This window comes from Centropristis striata, chromosome 22 (assembly GCF_030273125.1).
Source record: "Centropristis striata isolate RG_2023a ecotype Rhode Island chromosome 22, C.striata_1.0, whole genome shotgun sequence".
In the NCBI taxonomy this organism is placed as follows: domain Eukaryota; kingdom Metazoa; phylum Chordata; class Actinopteri; order Perciformes; family Serranidae; genus Centropristis; species Centropristis striata.
In genome coordinates, this window is record NC_081538.1 from 7,539,611 (window position 1) to 7,558,714 (window position 19,104).

General features: G+C 39.7%; 1 protein-coding gene across 1 annotated transcript in view; it reads left to right on the forward strand.

Moving 5' to 3' along the window:
• Positions 1–18,525, forward strand: part of cnot4b (CCR4-NOT transcription complex, subunit 4b) — a 33,789-nt gene extending 15,264 nt beyond the window's left edge. Inside the window, exons 4-13 of the mRNA XM_059325758.1 lie at positions 1,169–1,255; positions 1,369–1,470; positions 1,555–1,680; positions 1,986–2,110; positions 2,367–2,546; positions 4,613–4,670; positions 5,611–5,866; positions 7,109–7,639; positions 14,030–14,251; positions 16,661–18,525. Coding sequence (XP_059181741.1) covers positions 1,169–1,255; positions 1,369–1,470; positions 1,555–1,680; positions 1,986–2,110; positions 2,367–2,546; positions 4,613–4,670; positions 5,611–5,866; positions 7,109–7,639; positions 14,030–14,251; positions 16,661–16,920 — 1,947 coding nt within the window. The 3' untranslated portion in view covers positions 16,921–18,525. The remainder of the gene's footprint in view (positions 1–1,168; positions 1,256–1,368; positions 1,471–1,554; positions 1,681–1,985; positions 2,111–2,366; positions 2,547–4,612; positions 4,671–5,610; positions 5,867–7,108; positions 7,640–14,029; positions 14,252–16,660) is intronic.
• The last annotated feature ends 579 nt before the right edge of the window (positions 18,526–19,104 follow it).

Genomic DNA, 19,104 nt, shown 5'->3' on the forward strand with positions numbered 1-19,104 from the left:
ACACTCAAGTTGCCTCGGGCCACTGACCGGGTTATTGAGCCGAACAACTCTTCTTTTCCTTTCCTTTTATTCGTACCAATCATACTGCTTTTCATATGTAATGCTGCTTTAGATTGCTTTCAAAGTCACAAAAGTTGATGTCAGGAAGGGTCTTAAGACACTGTTAGACGATGGAACAAGCACTTAGAAGCATGCTAATGCCTCAGCTTTGTACCCTTTGGTCGTCTGTCAACTGCTATTTAACTAAATGAGGAGAAAGAATGAGATCGAATGGTTTTTCTTTTTGAAATTTGGATGTCATATCAAAGTGTTGTTGACTCACAAGCATTAACGCAACTTTGAATACCTTTTAAAAGCGCTATATAAATCAGATTTATTATTATTATAAGTCCCACTCTTTTTACATTTTGTCCCCTTAAATGTCTGACATTGATTATACTAACTTGTATCTGTGCACAATTTGTCACTAGATTACTCTAATGAAGGAGGAGATGTCTGTGCATTTCACAATCTCAGATTCAAACGTTCACCGGGCAAATTAGGTATATCACCGCTTTAATAAGCCACAAAAGAAAGTTGAAACTCTCAGTGCAGAGTAGACCTGTTAGTACAGAGAGTGAAAACACAATGAAACATTGTAGCAGACATTATTGTATGTTTCACAACAACTAACATTGTGAAAAAAGATAAACCAGCTGAGAGATGCTCACTACACTAACCATCCTGGAATGTCTGCTAGTCGCCGGCCTAGGTGACAGACTCCTAGTCTGAGTCTGGAGGCTCTTCAATGTTTTGTCTTGCACTGCTCTTTCAACGGTCAACCTAGTTTGCGATCAGCAGCAGTTGTGTGCAGGTCAGAGGCCTCTTGTCCTCCTGCTCCATATTTGCTGACAGACGCTGTAACTGCAGATCACGAATACTCCAATAAGAATACGCACTACCCTCTTACTTTAAAATGTGTCTGGAGGGGGACTTTAAAGGGCATTTTCAAATGGTCTCCTTTAGTATCAGCTGCATTGCATCTGACAGAACTCTATGATGCTACTTACCATGTTTACTTAACACTTCTAAAATGACACAAAATAGAAATGGACAAATAAAGCAGTAACCTTGATGATGATAATGATGAATAACATTATGACAATTATGTGTCTTCTGTGCTGAACAGGTTCTAAAGAGGCCAGAATATTTTGGGAAATTTGGCAAGATTCACAAAGTTGTGATCAACAACAGCACATCATACGCCGGCTCACAGGTGAGGCACTCCACAGCAAACAGGAGTCAGAAGGAGACCTCTGTCAGACAGACACACTGATGAAACAAGTTTTTGATGTTGGCCTTGTCTATGTTATTTGTCTTTTTGCTCAGGGGCCCAGTGCCAGTGCCTATGTCACATATATTCGCTCTGAAGACGCCCTCAGAGCAATCCAGTGTGTCAACAATGTAGTGGTTGATGGCAGAACACTTAAGGTAAGCTTAAAAGAGTGTTTGAATTAATAGAAGGTTCCGCTGAATATTGAGTTACTGGAGATTAGAATGTATTATGTTTTTCAGGCTTCTTTAGGAACCACAAAATACTGCAGTTACTTTTTGAAGAGCATGCAGTGCCCCAAACCAGACTGCATGTATCTACACGAGCTAGGGGACGAAGCTGCCAGTTTTACAAAAGAGGAGATGCAGGTAAGTTGAATATGGTGGTAGTTCAGAAGATGGGACCAAACTCAACTCTTTAAGCTTAATTGACACAAGCAAAATAAAACAAAATGCCTCTTCTCATTAACATTAACATTTGATTGAGTCATAACTCAATCAATCTTGAGTAGCTTAACTTCGACAATAATGAATGACATCTAGCTACATAACCGTAAGATTGCCTGAGGTGTCCTTTTTCAGTCCTCACAATAAAGCATTTTAGAACTATTGTTATTTTGTGTCACATTTCTCTGAAAACACAGCTCCTGCTCATCTGATTTTTTTGTCTCCAGGCAGGAAAGCATCAGGAGTATGAGCAGAAATTACTACAAGACCTCTACAAAATGAACCCGGCCTTCCTACAGACCTCAGCTGTGTCAGGGGACAAGCCAAAGGGCAAAGCCAACTCTTTACAGAGGTATTCTAACACCAGTGTCTCTATCTCTGTGTGTCACAATAGCCTTCATGTCCTCTTTTTTGATTTTTAAATCAGATTTGCTACTGTATTTGTTCAATTAAAAAAAGTACAGACAAATTGGTTGTTTTAAAAAGCAAAACTGACTACAGAAACTTCAAGAATTGTATGAATAAGTGGGACTTTACAAAGATATGTATGTCCAGCTTTCTATTAAACCATTGGGTTTGTTTTGACTTTGACTTGTGTGCTGTCACAGGTCGAACAGCTCCAGTAAAGATGGGAGGATGACCAACGGCCTGTCATCAGACCACAGGAGGAGTCCACCATTAGACGGCTCAGACTCTGAACACTTGACCCCTGACGGGCCTGAACCTGACCTCAGCCTTGACCCTGTACCGCCACTTTCCCCATTCACCTCAAACAATCACCTTGCCAGGTAAACTATAACTTCACACCTGTGCACACTGGATCAGAGTCATTTCACTGTTTCCTTTTCTCTCCACACAGAGGCTCCCTTAACCAACTATGTTATTTATCCTTTTTATTAAGTTTTGAAGTTACGTGTAGCGCTTTAGATTTTACTTAGGCTTATTGGCTCTCAAATGTCCTTTTAGCAAATCATAGAGCATGCAATTAAGTGGATTTAAATTATATACATTATGCATTTAAGCAATAGCTCACGACAGGCTTCGTGTCGAGCCGATCAACGCCCCTTAGCCGTGGTGTAATCCCAACATACCACTGCTTGAAGTGAGCTATTGCTTTTATAAAACTGTTACCAACTATGGCAATATTAAAGTGATGGACATAATCCAATTAAAACAGTGTCTATCAACAAAAATCATCCATTAAGCATTTTTCTTATAAAGAAATAGGCCCTCCTGGCCGGCGGTTGCTATGGAGCGTTCTTTCTTGTTGCTGCCCTGCTAGCTTATCCTAACAAAGCCTACCGGTTTAGCCTTATCCTCGCAGTCAATCCAACCTCATAACCTGATTGACTGTGTTATCACAGTTTCTCTAGTAGTACTTGGTGGTTTCAGTGCTAATCTACTGCAGCGCCTCCGTCTGAGTAAACCAAGCTGAAGTAGACGTTTACCAGAATGCTGGGAGCTTCAGAGAAACCGCGTTAGTCGCCATCGCCATTCCTTATGTCCCTGGTATGCGTCCAGTAGAAAAACTTCAGCGTCACCAGGGTGAAAATTGCGTTAAATGAAGTTTCAGAGCCGATTCCTCACTTTGACAGTGCATCGGCGTGTCCTTTATTCATTCATTTCCAAACACGTGTGACCACCCGGAATATAAACAATGAAGGTGCACTACCTTAAAGAAACAGCGTCCCTATAACTTAACATCAGAGACTAAGCATATAGCTGAGTAAATGACACAGTATGGTGAATTATGTCCAGTGTCCACTGCAATTCGTCACGTGATTATATATGGTACGATGCTTGGCGATGTCCGCAGAGCTGAACTGGGTGACGGCCGAGACCCTGACAGGGGAATTATCTCTCTCTCTCTTAAGAACATTCACTTAAACACAAACAAAGACTGAAAGGATATAGATTTTCGGAGGGTCTCTCTTCATTTATTTAGTCCATAGTTGAGCCACCACGGAGGTCGAAGTTGACCGTAAATGTTTCCATTTTGTATGCTAGAAAACCAGTTTGATACAAATGGGAGATTAAAGATACTGCCGCACAAGCTGTTTTGGTTGCTTAGTAACAGAAGGAAGTCCAAAGCACCGCGTATAAAAAGATGAAAGTGGAGTTCGATAGAATTGTGACAAGGAATTGGACTTCATAGCCGTGGTATACAGGATTTATACAAAGGCTAATAACCAATCAGATTGCTTGATTCAAGCCATAATTTTTATAATATTGTATAATACTACAACCATCATTCCCAAAAAGACCATTGAAACCTGTAAAAGACAATATATTAAATATCAAAGCTTTATTGTTTATTGTAAATATACACTCATTCTGAATTTGATGCCTGCAACACACAAAAAAAAGTTGGCACAGGAGCATGTTTACCACAATATTAGATTATCTTTTCTATTAACAACACTCAGTAAGTGTTTAGGAACTGAGGACACTAATTGTTGAAGTTTTGAACTTTTCTCATTCTTACTTGATATACGACTTTGATCAGTCATAATAATAAATAATAATAATGAAAAATTCAGTTCAGTTTAATTGAATATGTGTCTTAAAGGATTCAGGAATGATCGCATTCTGTTTTATTCAAGTTTTAAACAGTAACCCATCTTTTTTTGGAATCTGCGTTGTATTTATTATTATTATTTGGAGAAGGCTTTTATTCCTAATTTCACCTGCTTCCCATTTAATCCTAACACAATTTCATTTTATCAGTACAACACCAGAGTCATATTCACCACTCCCACACAAAAACTGACCTTATTCACCAAGCAATTCCATTTTTAAAATTTTCTTCTGAGGGGTAAAATAGTTTTTATTCTCTCTGCTTTTTTTTTTACAGTCCCAGCAGCAAACTGACAGACATCATAAGTATAGGCAACGGAGAAACCTCACAGCTGGTAAGAAATAAAGTCACATGGATTACAAAGGCAAGCACTTCATAATGTTTGAGTGAATCTGTCCTAAGACACAATTGTTGTCGCTTTTGATCTTGATGCATCTTATATAGGAAGTGAATGTTAAGATTGCTCGTCCCTGTCTATAATCTTAAAACAGCGATATCCCTTCCCCTGTGTTTCTGATCATGGCCGTGTTGTATTTTCTAATTTTGAGATATTGTGTTCATATATACACTACCGGTCAAAAGTTTTAGAACACTACAATTTTTCCAGTTTTTTATTGAAATTCAAGCAGTTCAAGTCCAATGAACAGCTAGAAAGGGTACAAAGGTAAGTGTTGAACTGCCAGAGGTAAATAAAAAAAGGTACGGTTAATCAAAACTGAAAAAGAATGTACATTTCAGAATTATAGAAAAAGGCCTTTTTCAGGGAACAAGAAATGGGTTAAAAACTTAAAGCAGTTCTGCAGCAACGGAGGTTGATCAAGCCTTGAAAGTTGCTAAGTTGCTACCAATTCCTACAGGTGTCCCAACTTTTCTTGATCACTTACAACCGACAAGTTGCTCCACATTTAAGGGAACTTCTGCAACAGAGTTGGGAAGAACTTTCTGAAGAATATTTGATTTCCAATGAGTGTGTTGAGCTGTTCTATCTGTTAAGGTGCTACTTCAATGAGTCAAAAGTTTAGAATACATTTTCCTTTCTAAACTGATTCTATGATTTATTTTTTAACTTCAATTGTTTATTTGTTATATGCATTAATTTCAGAGTACACTGAGACATTGAACTGCATCATTTCATTAAAATTCTGGAAAAGTTGGGGTGTTCTAAAACTTTTGACCAGTAGTATATGTGTTAGATAAACTAGAATCTCCATGAGACCAACAGACTCACTGAAGGATAAAAGAAGTAAGAAGCTCTCTTCTCTCTTGTCCTTCAGCTCCCTGGCAGTGACTCTCCATCGCCCCCTCCTGGCCTCAGTAAGCCCAGCCTGGTGGTTCCCATCAGTGTCACAGGCCACACAGCTCGCTCCCCTTTCGAGGCAGCTGCTGCGGAGTCCCAGTCGCTGTTCTCAGACAACAGTAACTTCAGGCATCCAAACCCACTCCCCAGTGGACTGAGCGGCTTCCCCAGCTCCCCACACAGCAACGCCGACTGGCCCACTGCTCCAGAGCCACAGAGCCTCTTCACCTCAGGTTTGCAGCTGGCTCATCTTTCTCATTCAGTCTCATCAGTCTCAGATTAACTTGAATTTTAAATGGTACAGCATAAAACAAAAAGAAAAAATCTACTTTTGCAAGCTTAAAGTGCTTAAAGTGATGAAACGCTCAAGGCTGAAATTGATTTCAGTTACACTGAATAACAATAGTGACTGTTGTGGTTTAACTTGCAGGCAGCTCACAGTTTCGTTTTCAGTTTTTTTACAATTCATACTCAATATGTTTTAAACAAAGTTGGAATGAAAGCATAGTGTAAATGTGAACAGTTTTCCACTACAAAATAATGATGCACAGCAGATCTTAATTAAAATTAAACTAAACTAAAGAACAAAAAGATGTTAAAATGACCACAAAAGATGAAGAGTTAGAAGCGTTTCTGGGTGCATCACATCAATACATTTTTCAAAATGTTTTAGGAGTGACTACTTTAACGTGGAACAGGCTCTGTTTTCCGAACCAAGACAAGACATTTTAATACTCCTTTCAACCCTGGTAAAGGCAGCACCTACCAGATCCACTCCCACTTTTGTTTTTACCTTTCACAATTGAAGCCCTAGACATACAGTACAGGCCAAAAGTTTGGACACACCTTCTCATTCAATGCGTTTCCTTTATTTTCATGACTATTTACATTGTAGATTCATCAAAACTATTAATGAACACATGTGGAATTGTGTACTTAACAAAAAAGTGTGAAATAACTGAAAACATGTCTTATATTCTAGTAAGCAAAGGGTGGTTACTTTGAGGAATCTAAAATACAAGACATGTTTTCAGTTATTTCACACTTTTTTTGTTAAGTACATAATTCCATATGTGTTCATTCATAGTTTTGATGCCTTCAGTGAGAATCTACAATGTAAATAGTCATGAAAATAAAGAAAAACGCATTGAATGAGAAGGTGTGTGTCCAAACTTTTGGCCTGTACTGTATACAGTGCAAAACTGTTTACCAGACAGAAATAAAATTCAGTATAAAAGTATTTTCCTTAAGGGAAACTCAATAAAATAGCTATTTTTTTCTGAAGAATAGAATTAAACTAATTGAGCATTTTATTTAACAAATGTGCAACTATTTCAGATTTGCATTGCTGTGAGTATGAAAAGTTATGCTGTAAAATATTCGCAGGTGAGGAGGAGTTCAGTGCATAAATGATAAATCATTAAACAAGTGTTTAAAGCTTGCCTGCTCACAGCTCGTCCTCTGTGCGTGTGCAGATACGATGCCGGTGTCCTCGTCCACAGACTGGCAGGCGGCGTTTGGCTTCGGCTCGTCCAAACAACAGCAGCAGGAGGACGACTTGGGCTTCGACCCCTTCGACATCACTCGCAGGGCTCTGGCTGACCTCATAGAGAACGAGCTCTCTGTTGAAGACAGCTTCAGCTCGTCCCTGTCGCCCGCCTCCTTCTCCCACAGAACCCACGGACCCCTGCTAAACAAAGGAGGGCTCCCACTCCCCAACCACCTCGCTCCCTCTCACCATTTCTCCCAGCATCAGCACCCACACAGGGGAGAGTATAGCTCCTTCGGCTTCCCCAATCACCCTTCATCATCATCTTCATCCTCCTGCTCCTCCTCCTCCTCAGCATCGTGTGGGTCCTGGATGGGTTCCACCTCCTCACGCAGTAACTTTGTGCATTTGAACCACACAGTGAGTCGAACAGCGTCAACCTCACATAACAGCTTCTTGGACTTGACAGTGCTGCCGGGACATCACAGTACTGGGCTTGGAGGAATCCCCATCACAGGTAAGACTTCTTCAAGGAGAGCTCGCTCATTTAAAGCTGTTTATACTTTATGTGCCTTGCAAGTGTAAACCCTAGTGGAATCTCTAAATGCACAGTTTAGTTCGGTCCATGATTTTTGAGCCACAGGTCTGTTCATATTTTTGTTTTTCCTGTATTATATAATTCACCAACAAAATACTTTCTGGATTTTATTAACTCAACTCAACTCAATAGATTAACTTAGTTCACTTTGACATATAAAGTCTAGAGGACTCAGTGATGAAGTTGCAACATTGTTGCATTTTTCATTTGGTTTGGTTTGCTTCCACACTGTGCTTTATCAAGAGCACCAAGCATTGTAAACAAATGTCACACTGCTGCCACTGTCCTTCGTCTATTGGACAGAATATGTGAGGGAAAGAGCTGACACTTTTTTTCAAAGCAAGCTGCTGACTTTAATGTATTGTTGGTGGAGTTTTTTTCACTTTGATGTTGCATTGATGCGCTGTGGGTTTGAATTCATTAGCCACCATTCTGTTGCTAAGTCATTTGAAGACTTGTTGCGTTTTTGTGTGTTCTGTGATTGTCTGACCATATTTGGATATTACTTCAGTATTAGACCATGTTTGTCCACAAGATATTTTTCAAGCCTGCTACTACCTTGGCTGGGGTTGATTCTCAAATTTCCGCCCAAATTCAACCCAGAATGCTCTGTGCTTTGGTTCACTTCCTGTGGTTCGGACTGCGTTCTCACCTGCAGTGACCTGAACTCTGGTGCACTGGAAGCAGACTGAGACCCCCATTTTTTAGCGGACCAGAGTTCAGTTCTTTGGTCTGCACCAGAGTTTATTTGAGCATTCACACCAGCAAAAAACAAACAGATCTGACTAAACGCACCAGGGTTTGTTTCAAGTGGACTGAGGATATCTACTAATCCTCAGTAGTACACTAATCAAAATTATAAGACAAAATGCAGTCTGTTATGTTTTGTAGGGTATGCAACCTCCAAAGTGTCTGTCTCTACAGAACAGGTAAAGAACTGAGAGCTTCAAGAAGCAACTAGTACATGACATCATTTTGCTGCATGGCATTGTGGGTAAACATGTGCTAATTAATTGACCACTTGGTGGCAGCACATCATTTTCTCTAGCATTATTATTATCATTTCAGTCTGATTTTCACAGCACCAAAAGGGCCCGTTCTCATCTCTGCTGCTTTATGTATAACCTTCAGTCAGCACCTGCTCCAAGAGCAAATCACCCTCCCAAAAGCACTTCAAGTACTCAAATAAAGTATCTGTAAATGCCATCACAAGGTGATTTTGTTTCAGAGACATGTTTAAAAGTCTTGAAGTGTTTTAGGTGTGAAAAGAGATGGAAAAGTCTTGAAGGCATGGAGGAGTTTGGCAGCAGCTGCTACAGAGAGTAAACTGACCTGAAATATTTTAGTAAGGCACCCATTTGCAGAGAGCTACCCATAAAGCAGCTCTCATCAGAGTCTAGACCGACTGGATCCAAACAGAGTCCTCTTTGGACACTAAAGGAAATGTGAAAGCAGTTTTACCAGAGAGGCCAAATAATGACACAATATTAGAGACCTGCATACAAGTATAATGCCTAATATATGATTGCAGTTTACTAATTTATTTCTAATAATTATGTCTGGAGAAGTGCACTGACTTACATTTATGAACTAAACCTAGTGGTAATGACTTATGGTAGTGGGCTAAAGTGTCTTCTTTTTAAAACTTCTGTTTTTTTAATCAATTTTTTAAAGTTTTTTGGCACCTTATTTTGGTTTAGTTTCATATTGGGGCAATGGCCATTAATGATACAGAGCTCTGACAGTAGTATTTTTTTTTAAACTTTTTGCCTGTGTAGTTAGTTATTTTGGTGCCTAGCGCAGGGGGCATGGTACACAGCTAGTTGGTGAGGCACAATTATGTGTGAGATTCATTCAAATTAGGAAGCACAAAAAGAGTTGCTGGTGTTTTGGTAGTGGTGGTAACTGGGTCTGTTGAACTGAGAAAAGACATTTTAGAGCCACATCTGATTCTGGCAGCAAAAACAAACTGAATACTTTGAGCAAATTCACTGCAATAATGGCATAATACTTGGAGCATAATTATGGCACATCAACAAACTCCATCAGCCAATGAAAACTGTGAGATGTGGATTGAAAACTAGTTAGTGGACATTGACTTATGATTTTCTTTTAAAGTCCAAATTTAAATCAAGTGCAGCCATTTTCTGAGATTGCTGGAATTGCTTGACAAAATTTGGGCTGTGGCTTGACATTCTGTGGTCTGTCTCCATGGAAACAATGAAGTTGAGTAAAAGAATATACCATGCAGCTATTTATAACAAGTTGAATTCACGTACAGAATTTTCATTTGCAATTTTTGAGTGCTTAATTTTTTGGTTTATGAATAGGATTGATTGAGAATTTTCACCAGTTTCTATGATCAGAGGTGTACTTTTAGCCATGGCAAGTGAATATGCCTGATTCTGTAACAGATTTTAAAGAGTACTATTAGTGCCTCTTGAGTCCCATTTTAAAGGGATAGTTTGAAATGTTTGGACATTAAGTTGTCTGGAATACTTGCCAGTAGTCTAGTGGATGCCAAGCGTTCTGGAGTTCTGGCTGGTTCCAATCGTAGAATAGATACAAGGTTTTACTACACACAACTACATGATGACTAAAAGGTCACCCATTCCACCACAAAACAATGGTCTTCCTGCATATTAGAAGCCAACTTTGGCGCTATTTTGTTTCACAAAAAAAAAATAGTTGTTTTGTGACCCTGCCAACTTGCCAGAACTATCTATTCTACAATCAGAACCAGCCAAAACTCAGATCCAATAGGTCTCAAGATTGTCTCAATCTCTTGACTTTATCTTTGTTCTCATGGACTTGGGAAATGTCCTTAGTCACCACTCAAGTAAAATCAAGTCCACATTTAGCCAAGCATAGTCCAAATGCCTGGATGAATAGACCTGCATGAACTTGAGGTAGACGAGTATCCCAAACATATCAACCAGAAGACCATCTGGTTGTCATCCATGTGGGTCACTGATGTGTCACTGGTTCAATCACCAGAACCTCCCGTAGCTGGTGATATCTGAAAGAATACTGTTGACCCAATTGCAAACTTAGCACTCCATGTTTCCTGTTCTTCCAAATTTGGACTATAGAGTTTAGCTTCCCAGTTGACTTTCTTACCAAGAAGTTCAAACTTGACATATTGTCTATCGACAAAGGTTTATGTTTTAGAGCTATTATTAACACCAACGAGATGAGCTTGGCATACCTGTTCTTGTACTTTTCTGAAGCCTCAACATAGTCAATAATGCTAATGTAATTTAACTTGGTCCAGCAGTCCCTCAATCTTCATTGTTCCTCCCCCAGACCTCTATCTTATTATCAGGAGAAGACCAGACAGGCTACAATGTTCTGCTGGAGATATGGATACATGTAAATGATGAAGAAAGGATGACATTTTTTCTGATAAACAATGACTCAGCAGCCTCTGATTGGAGTCTGCTTGGCCATAAGTATGTGAACAAAGTTTACCTGAACATTCTAGCATTTCTCTCGGTAGAAAACTATTTAGCCAGGCAGGAAAAAAACAGTGCCAGATCAAAAGTCCTAAAAGGGACAGTGTACCTGTACAGAAATCAGCTTTTTCTCTCTTAAATTGGAACTGTTTAGCATTTCTTAGTTGCAGTGATCTCTTTTAGCAATGTATCAGTTATTTAGAAACCTCCAAATAGAAGATAATGGTTGTTAAATGAAACTAGATGAGGAAGATGATGGCTTATTGGCAGACAACCTTTCTCTGGTAGTAGAAAAGACATCAGCTAATGCTGTGGAAAATAATTCCTCCCAGTAAAGGAGTGGTATTGGATAACTTGGTTTGAATTGATTTTGAAGGCAGCTCTCAGTCTCATGAATTAAACATGGCAGCATTTGTTTATCTGGGGATGCAAATGGCACATAGGTGATGATGTTAATGCCAGCCATGCTCCCCTGCCTGACAGCCTGATTAAAATGAAAAAAGGAAAACTGACAGAGGATTGTTTCCTCTTAATCACTCATGTTTTGGGCTTTTTTTAATTAAAAAGCTAAAGAAAATGAATGGATGAATTCCTTAGACGTAATGGCTATGGTAACACCAACTCATGACATGTAATGAATAATACTCCATAGCATTTCCATAGTCTCTTCTATTCCTTTGCCATCTCGTAGGAAGCTAGCTGTGGGGGTTAATGACTAACTCCACTAACAATCATCCTGTCAATTAGTATTTATTATTCATAGAGCCATGGTAACTGCAAAGGCTGTCTTCCTTGTGAGGCCTGCTGTCTCATTAGACAGACCTCTAAATGATTTCAGCTCCTAACCACAGCACCCTCATACTGCTTTTGGGCTGGAGGAGGAACCATGGCAGCTGAATAATTACCCCCTGCTGCAGTCTCTCCGGACTCAGGATTCAAATCTGATCTCACATCTGACTGACCTGGTGACACTTTAACCAAAGGCACAGAAACAAGTGTGGAAAACTTGATGTGATCATTAAATTTGATGAATTCTGAGGATCACTGGTGTAAAAACTTTCCTACAGTGAGGTGATGTAACATGTAGTAAGCAGCCAACTCTGATTGTCAGTAGACCATTTTAGTATTTTCTACACTGAAAGGAATACAGTTGTGGGGAAACTTTTACAATCTCTGATTCCAATTAAGTTAGGACATTGTCTAAAATGAAAATGAAACAGAATTTGATAATTTGATAATCCTTTGATTTCACAAAGACAATATATTTATGTTCAAAATGATAAACTTCTTCTATTCTAACTTTTTGGGGAATCAGGGTTGTATACTATTGTTGTGGATAGAAAAGGTCCAATTTAAATATACTTAATAACTTATTCCTAGGGCTAAGCATTAAACCTCAATACCTATTAGTGCCAACTACTCACGAGAGATGTCAGGGAGTATCACACTGTCAGATCAAAACTTGTTGTTCTTAATGTTCAGATTCATCATCTTTTTCAGTTATTCTTTCATCAATCATCATAAAATCAAAGTCCTCATTTTAGTTATGGCATTTACCTTCACACCCTATGCACTTATTGGAAGCTCTTTATATGAGCTGGTGATAGTCAGCCACTGACATTACGGCGTATTAGTAGTTATACAATTCAGATTTCTTCTATCTGACTACAAAATAGTGGTACTTAGTGAAAGAATGTATGACAAGTAAGACATTTAATTTGCAAAGTTCGGAGCTTACCATTCCAGTGGCAGCTGCTGCAGCTTCATCACTCACCCTTTTAATACGTTGGCAGCCCCAACTTGTCCCACCGATCCTATCCAGTGTTCCACACTACTCTTATTGACTGTTATGAGTACAACATCTGGGTACTCATAACTCTTTTTCCCATACTGTCAGTGTGAACAAACTTAATGCACTAACGTCTGCAAAGTTATCATTTCAAGAAAGGTAAGAAACAGTAGCACAATATGGGTTTAAATACCAGGAATGATCTGTATTTTTTTTTATCATGTGACACTGCTTCCGAATGGACCATCACATTCGTATTAAGGGTAAATATCTTGTTATATATGGGGCGGCTGTGGCCCAGTTGGTAGAACGGTCATCCACCAATCGGAAGGTTGGTGTTTCGATCCCTGACCATGGCACCCCAAATGTTGAAGTATCCTTGGGCAAGATACTGAACCCCAAATGGCCCACCGATGCTGCGTTCATCGGTGTGTGAATGATTTCCAATGGTGGCGGGTGGCACTGTTGTAGGATAGCCTCGGCCACCAGCATGAATGTGTGTGTGAATGAGCGCAGTCTGTAGTGTAAAGCGTTGTGGATAAATCGGTATATAAGTGCAGTCCATTTACCATTTAATAACATTCGAGCCACACTGTTTTAAATTGAGAGTAAAACAGTTTTAATGTTAAAAGCCAGTTTAGGTCTTCTTATTTCCCCACAGAAAAATGATGAGGAATTAAAAAAAAAAACATCCATAAAGAATTGGACCGATAAGCAGAACTGATAATAGCAATGGTATCAATAAAATCTTATCAATTCCCATTGCTACCAATATTGTTTCACTGCTATTTTTCATATTCTGTATATATTTTTGGTTTAAAAACACTGGTGGAACACCCACATGTTTGTCTTTGGGACATAAAGCAATAGCAATCTGGACTCCATATATTATTGTAAATTACAATATTTGAGCACCTAACTCATAAAAAGCCTTTGGTCTTTGGTGACCTCTGCCCATGACTGAGAAGCCAACATAACATTTAAGACCATGTGTTTTTAAAGCTAATGCTATGTATTTGTGGTCCATTTTTTCTAAGAGCTACCTCTGTCTCTGTCTCCATGCAGAAAACAGCTGTGGAGATGGTATAAATGTGAAAGAGTGGCAGGACGGGCTCAGAGCTCTCTTACCTAACATCAACATCAACTTCGGAGGATTGCCCAACTCCTCGTCTTCCTCGTCGTCATCCAGCATCAACCACACAGGGGCACCAGGGCTTTCTGGGAGTGTTTCTCACAGTCTCTGCTGGGAAAACAAAGCCAGATGGATGGACCCAGCCATCATCACAGGTAGGAGCCAGATCCTGCCCAGGGGCTCTAGACTTGTCTAAAATATGAGGTTTTAAAAAGCTCTTGGCTGATTATAGATAGTGTCTCAAAGGAGTTTGGCTAGTGAGGTACATTTAATTTAAAAAATGAATATAGAGTAGCTTGTAAAGTATGTGAAATTTCCTAGTTTTCCGCATTGATTTGTCATTAAATGTGATCTGATTCAGATCTAAGTCCCAAGTATAGACAAACACAATGTGTTTAAACTAAAACCACACAAACAATAATAATATTTCATGTCTTTGTTAAACGCATCCATGAAACATTCATAGTGCTGGTGGAAAGTGAATCCTTTGGCTAATAACTCCATCAAGAGCTAATTTGAATCATGAGTTAGCAAACCTGGAGTACAATCAATTATACACGATTTGAGTGAGGTGTAGAGCTACTTTGACCTATAAAAAACACCAAACCTTTTTGAGAAGCCTTTGCCATGCAAAAAAAGAGATCTCAGAAGACCAACTTCAAGAATTGTCGATTTGCAGAAAACACAAAGGGGTTAAAAAGTAACTTGAAACATTTTAGTTATTCACCAGTCCACAGTTAGACAAATTGTCCACAAATGGAGACGATTTAGGACTGTGGCTACTTTCCCTAGAAGTGGGCGCCCAGCCAAGTTCACTCCAAAAGAACCCCAGAGTAACAGCTAAAGACTTGAAGGAATCATTGGAACTGGTTAACATCTCTGTTGGTGAGTCTACTATATGTGATTGAACAGGTGTGTTGTCCATGGCAGAACACCACAGAGGAAGCTACTGCTTTCCAAAAAAAATCACTGCATGCCTGAAGTTTACTAAAGAGCCTTGACATGCAACACTACTGGGAAAATGTTTAGCAGACTTATGAAACTAAGGCTGACTTGTTCAGGAAGAACTCTCAGCACTATGTATGGTGAAAGAAGGGCACAGCATAGTGAAGTTTGGCGGAGGGAGCATCATGATTTGGGGCAGCTTTGCTGCCTCAGGGCCTGGACCACTTGACATCATTGAGGGGAGATGATCCCCAAGTGTATCATTGTATCCTACAGGGTAATGTCAGGGTGGCTGTCTGCCAGCTGAAGATCAGTACAAGTTGGGTGATGCAGCAGAACAATGACCCTGAACATTGAAGTGAATCTACTACAGATCGGCTTCAAAAAAAGAAAATCCACCTTCTGGAGTGTCCCAGTTGGAGCCCAGACCTCAATCCAACAGAGATGCTGAGGAATGACCTCGAGAGAGCCGTTCACACCAGAAATCCTCAGAATATGGCTGAGCTGAACGTTATGAAGGTCTGATCAGCAGCTACAGGAAGCACTTGCTTGAGATTATTGCTGCCAAAGAAGGTTACCAGTTATTACATTCAAGGGTTCACTTCCACCATCACTTGTGTGGTATTAAGTTAGGCACATTGTGTTAATTTGATATTACATTTGCAAAGCAAACAACTGTACACCTCTGTACCAAACTAATACTACCTCAATCCCCTTGTTGCACCTCTTAAACACTTTAAACTTGACAGAAACAAAATTAAACCCACCAAAACTATCTTAGTTAGTCTGTCCGCTGTTGAAACAATCACCATCTGTGGTGTTGTCATTATAATCCATAATTCTTCAAGTTAGATGTGAAAATATTCTAGCTCTACACACCGTTTTTCCTTTTCCCCACTGTCTATCTGCCATTACTGGATTCAAATGACTGTAATGTGAAATGGGTAATTTGCAGGAAGACTTACAGAGGGTTATCGCTCACTCTGCGCCTCTGTGGAGCTTTGAAGCTTCTTTTAGCTCATTGTTTTGGTTTTACAGCCTGCCAACTCCACCCTCATCTGTGTCGCTTTCACCAGCTGTTTTCAGGGGAAAAGTTCTATTTAAGTACACTATCTGCCCAGCACCAAACGGCACACACGTGCAGTTAGAAACCAGCTTACATCATCAGGTAGACAAAGAGTTGTATTGTTTTGGTTGTATAAAGTGTCAAGAAGTGAGTTTACCAGTACTCTGCAGCCCGCTGCTCAACTCTGCTGCAGGCTAGAGGCCACAGTTGCATTGTGGGTAATGTAGGCACAATGTTTTGACAAGGAAGAAGAATGTGTAGAGTAAAATAAACAACCCTCCCTGATTCTGCTGCACCAATATTAATCCTTGTTAACTGCCCATCATTAGTTTGATAATGCTGTTTTTAAGGGATCACACTGTGTTAATGACTAGTTTTGTTTTGTTTGTGTGGATTATAAGAATAGTAAATCCCAGAACATCCCTTTAGATGTCAAAAGGATGGTATAGAGGGCATTTAGGGATTATAAGAGATTCTCATTTATTCATTCGTAATTTAAAACAATGGCATTTCAAACAATGAGTGAGTGTTGTGTGACCTTTGTGCTCTGCAGGGATCCCAACCTCTGGTGGCAACAGTCTGGACTCACTTCAAGACGAAAATCCTCCACACTGGCTCAAGTCCTTGCAGACGCTCACAGAAATGGATGCCCCATCCAGCTCCGCCCCACCCCCCCACAGAGCCGGCTGGGCGCACTACCCGGCCCCCACCAGCCAGTTCCACTCTCCACCGCCAGGCTTCCAGACAGCCTTCAGACCCCCAACACAGACCCAGACAGACCTGCTACAGAGTGCCGGCATCGACCGCCACTAGGGACTGTCATTACTCACACACGCGTGTCACCTCAAACCACACCGAATCAGCAGATACAGAGTGCAATACTATTAACAACTAATAATATAATATCATATTTTAATTTCTTTCTCAACCAGATCTTCTAAAATCGTGTGTTTCTTGTCTTGGTTTCTGATTGGCTGTTGGAGTTGGTCGAGGCAAACTTCCCAGGCACATCTCCTAACACTGTGTGAAGGTACTGCTGAGACAGAACCACAGTCAGAAGTTATTGAGTTATCTGAATCTGAAAACATATTTGTAATTACATGGTCAAATCATGTAGAGAAAGTGTGTTTGAGAGGTGCTTCAAATAAAAAATCTGCACACTTATGTGATAATTCAAAACACAATTGGACATGTCTCTCAATAAATCTTCCCTTCAACCAGTCCTTGTGAGAGAAGCTGTTTTCTGGAACCCCAGAGGAAAGGTTTAGGGTTTAGTATAGTTAAGGTATGGTAGGCTAGCGTGTTCAGAGCTGCACTGCTATGGAAATATATTGACGACAAATGATTTTAGAGAGTGCAGAGCAATTATACTGATACTCAGTCTGCAAGTCAACCTACGAGAGCACGCAGGCACCATTTATAAGAGCACAATCAGATTTATGTGTAAGGGAGGACAGGATGACCTTTCAATTCCAGGTCAAATTAAACATGCTCACCTTCCTGTTAGACTTCCCCTTCTACTTCCAGAATAAAAGCTGGGTAAATGGCATATTTGAACCAACATATAGAAACAAGCGTACACTTGTACATGTGTTTATTTATTTGTAAGAAACAAAAAAGCCCACATATATTTAGTCTATAATCATAGGGGTGACCAAAAAGCACCTGAATCTGACTGAACTGATCAAGTTGCATTGTGGATAATGTAGGAGCTGGTTTTAATTGCATTGTGTAGGATTTAAGGGGATCTATTGGCAGAATGGAATATAATTCAACTCTGATTCCAAAAAAAGTTGAGACACTGTCTAAAACATAACACATTTGTGATATATACCTAATTGAAAGCTATACAAAGACAATATATTTAACAGAAAAACTGTAAACCGAGCGAACCTGATGAAACGTCAGGCGGAATGCTTTGTCACTTCAGTGTGCGGTGGTATTCAATTTTTATTTCAACAATATATTTGACCTTTTAAAACCCACCTGCCAGTCGGTGGGTACGGGTAGGGGTAGACAAAAAAACATTTTATTTTGATGTAGTTTGGGTTGTGTTTCAGCCACATGCTGAAAAAAACACAACGTGATGTAACCTTTCAAATAAAGCCTCATACATGTATTTTGGCCTTACAGTTATTCTAATATAAGCTTTGGCTTTTTTTGGGCCTAATCCTAACCCTTCACCTATCCCTAAACCTACCCGGGCAGGTGGGTTTTAAGAGGTTGATGTTCAAAATGTTATATATAAATATAAACTCTGAATTAAATACATAACTTTACCACTAGATGCCACTAAATGCTACACACTGAACATTTAAAGAAGAAGAACACCTGGAATTAAAAAAACATTACTGGTTCTGATGCATTAATTTTGATCTTTTTTGTTAAACTGTCCTCTGTTTGAGTCTGATAATGTTATAGCTGTAATGGGAGTTCAGTGCTAAATCAGTGGAGTGGTGGTAATTATCATGATAATGATAATGCATCCATCAACAGCATCTATCAGACCACATATATTATAATTGGTGAAAATAATGTGTTGCATAGTTCGCGATTGTTGTTCAGCACGGCTTGTCCATGTTTCATCATGCTGCTGGTGTTTGTAGCAGAGTGTAAAAATGTGGCGTTCCCATTGCAAAGTCTTAAAAAAAAAAAAAAAGCTGACCTCAAGAAAAAGCCATTTGGTGGACACAGCGTTACCAGGTAGAGTGAGCTCAGTGAACTGTGGCTGCTTTGTTAATGTAGAGATCGTTTTCATATTTCAATCAGTTGGCTGGAGAGTAGGTAGAATTTCAGTCTACCAAGATTTTCTTTGGTTGACTACAGTCCTAGGCAGCAGTTTCCTCGCATGCCATTTAGAAGTTTGAAGTATGTAAGTGGTCCCGCCCATTCCACTATATAGCAAAGATGGCGACCGTTGGAAGAGATGCACTCCATACTGGTCCCAACTACAGAGCAGGATCTGTATCAACATGTGTGTCCCTCACAGACATGGGG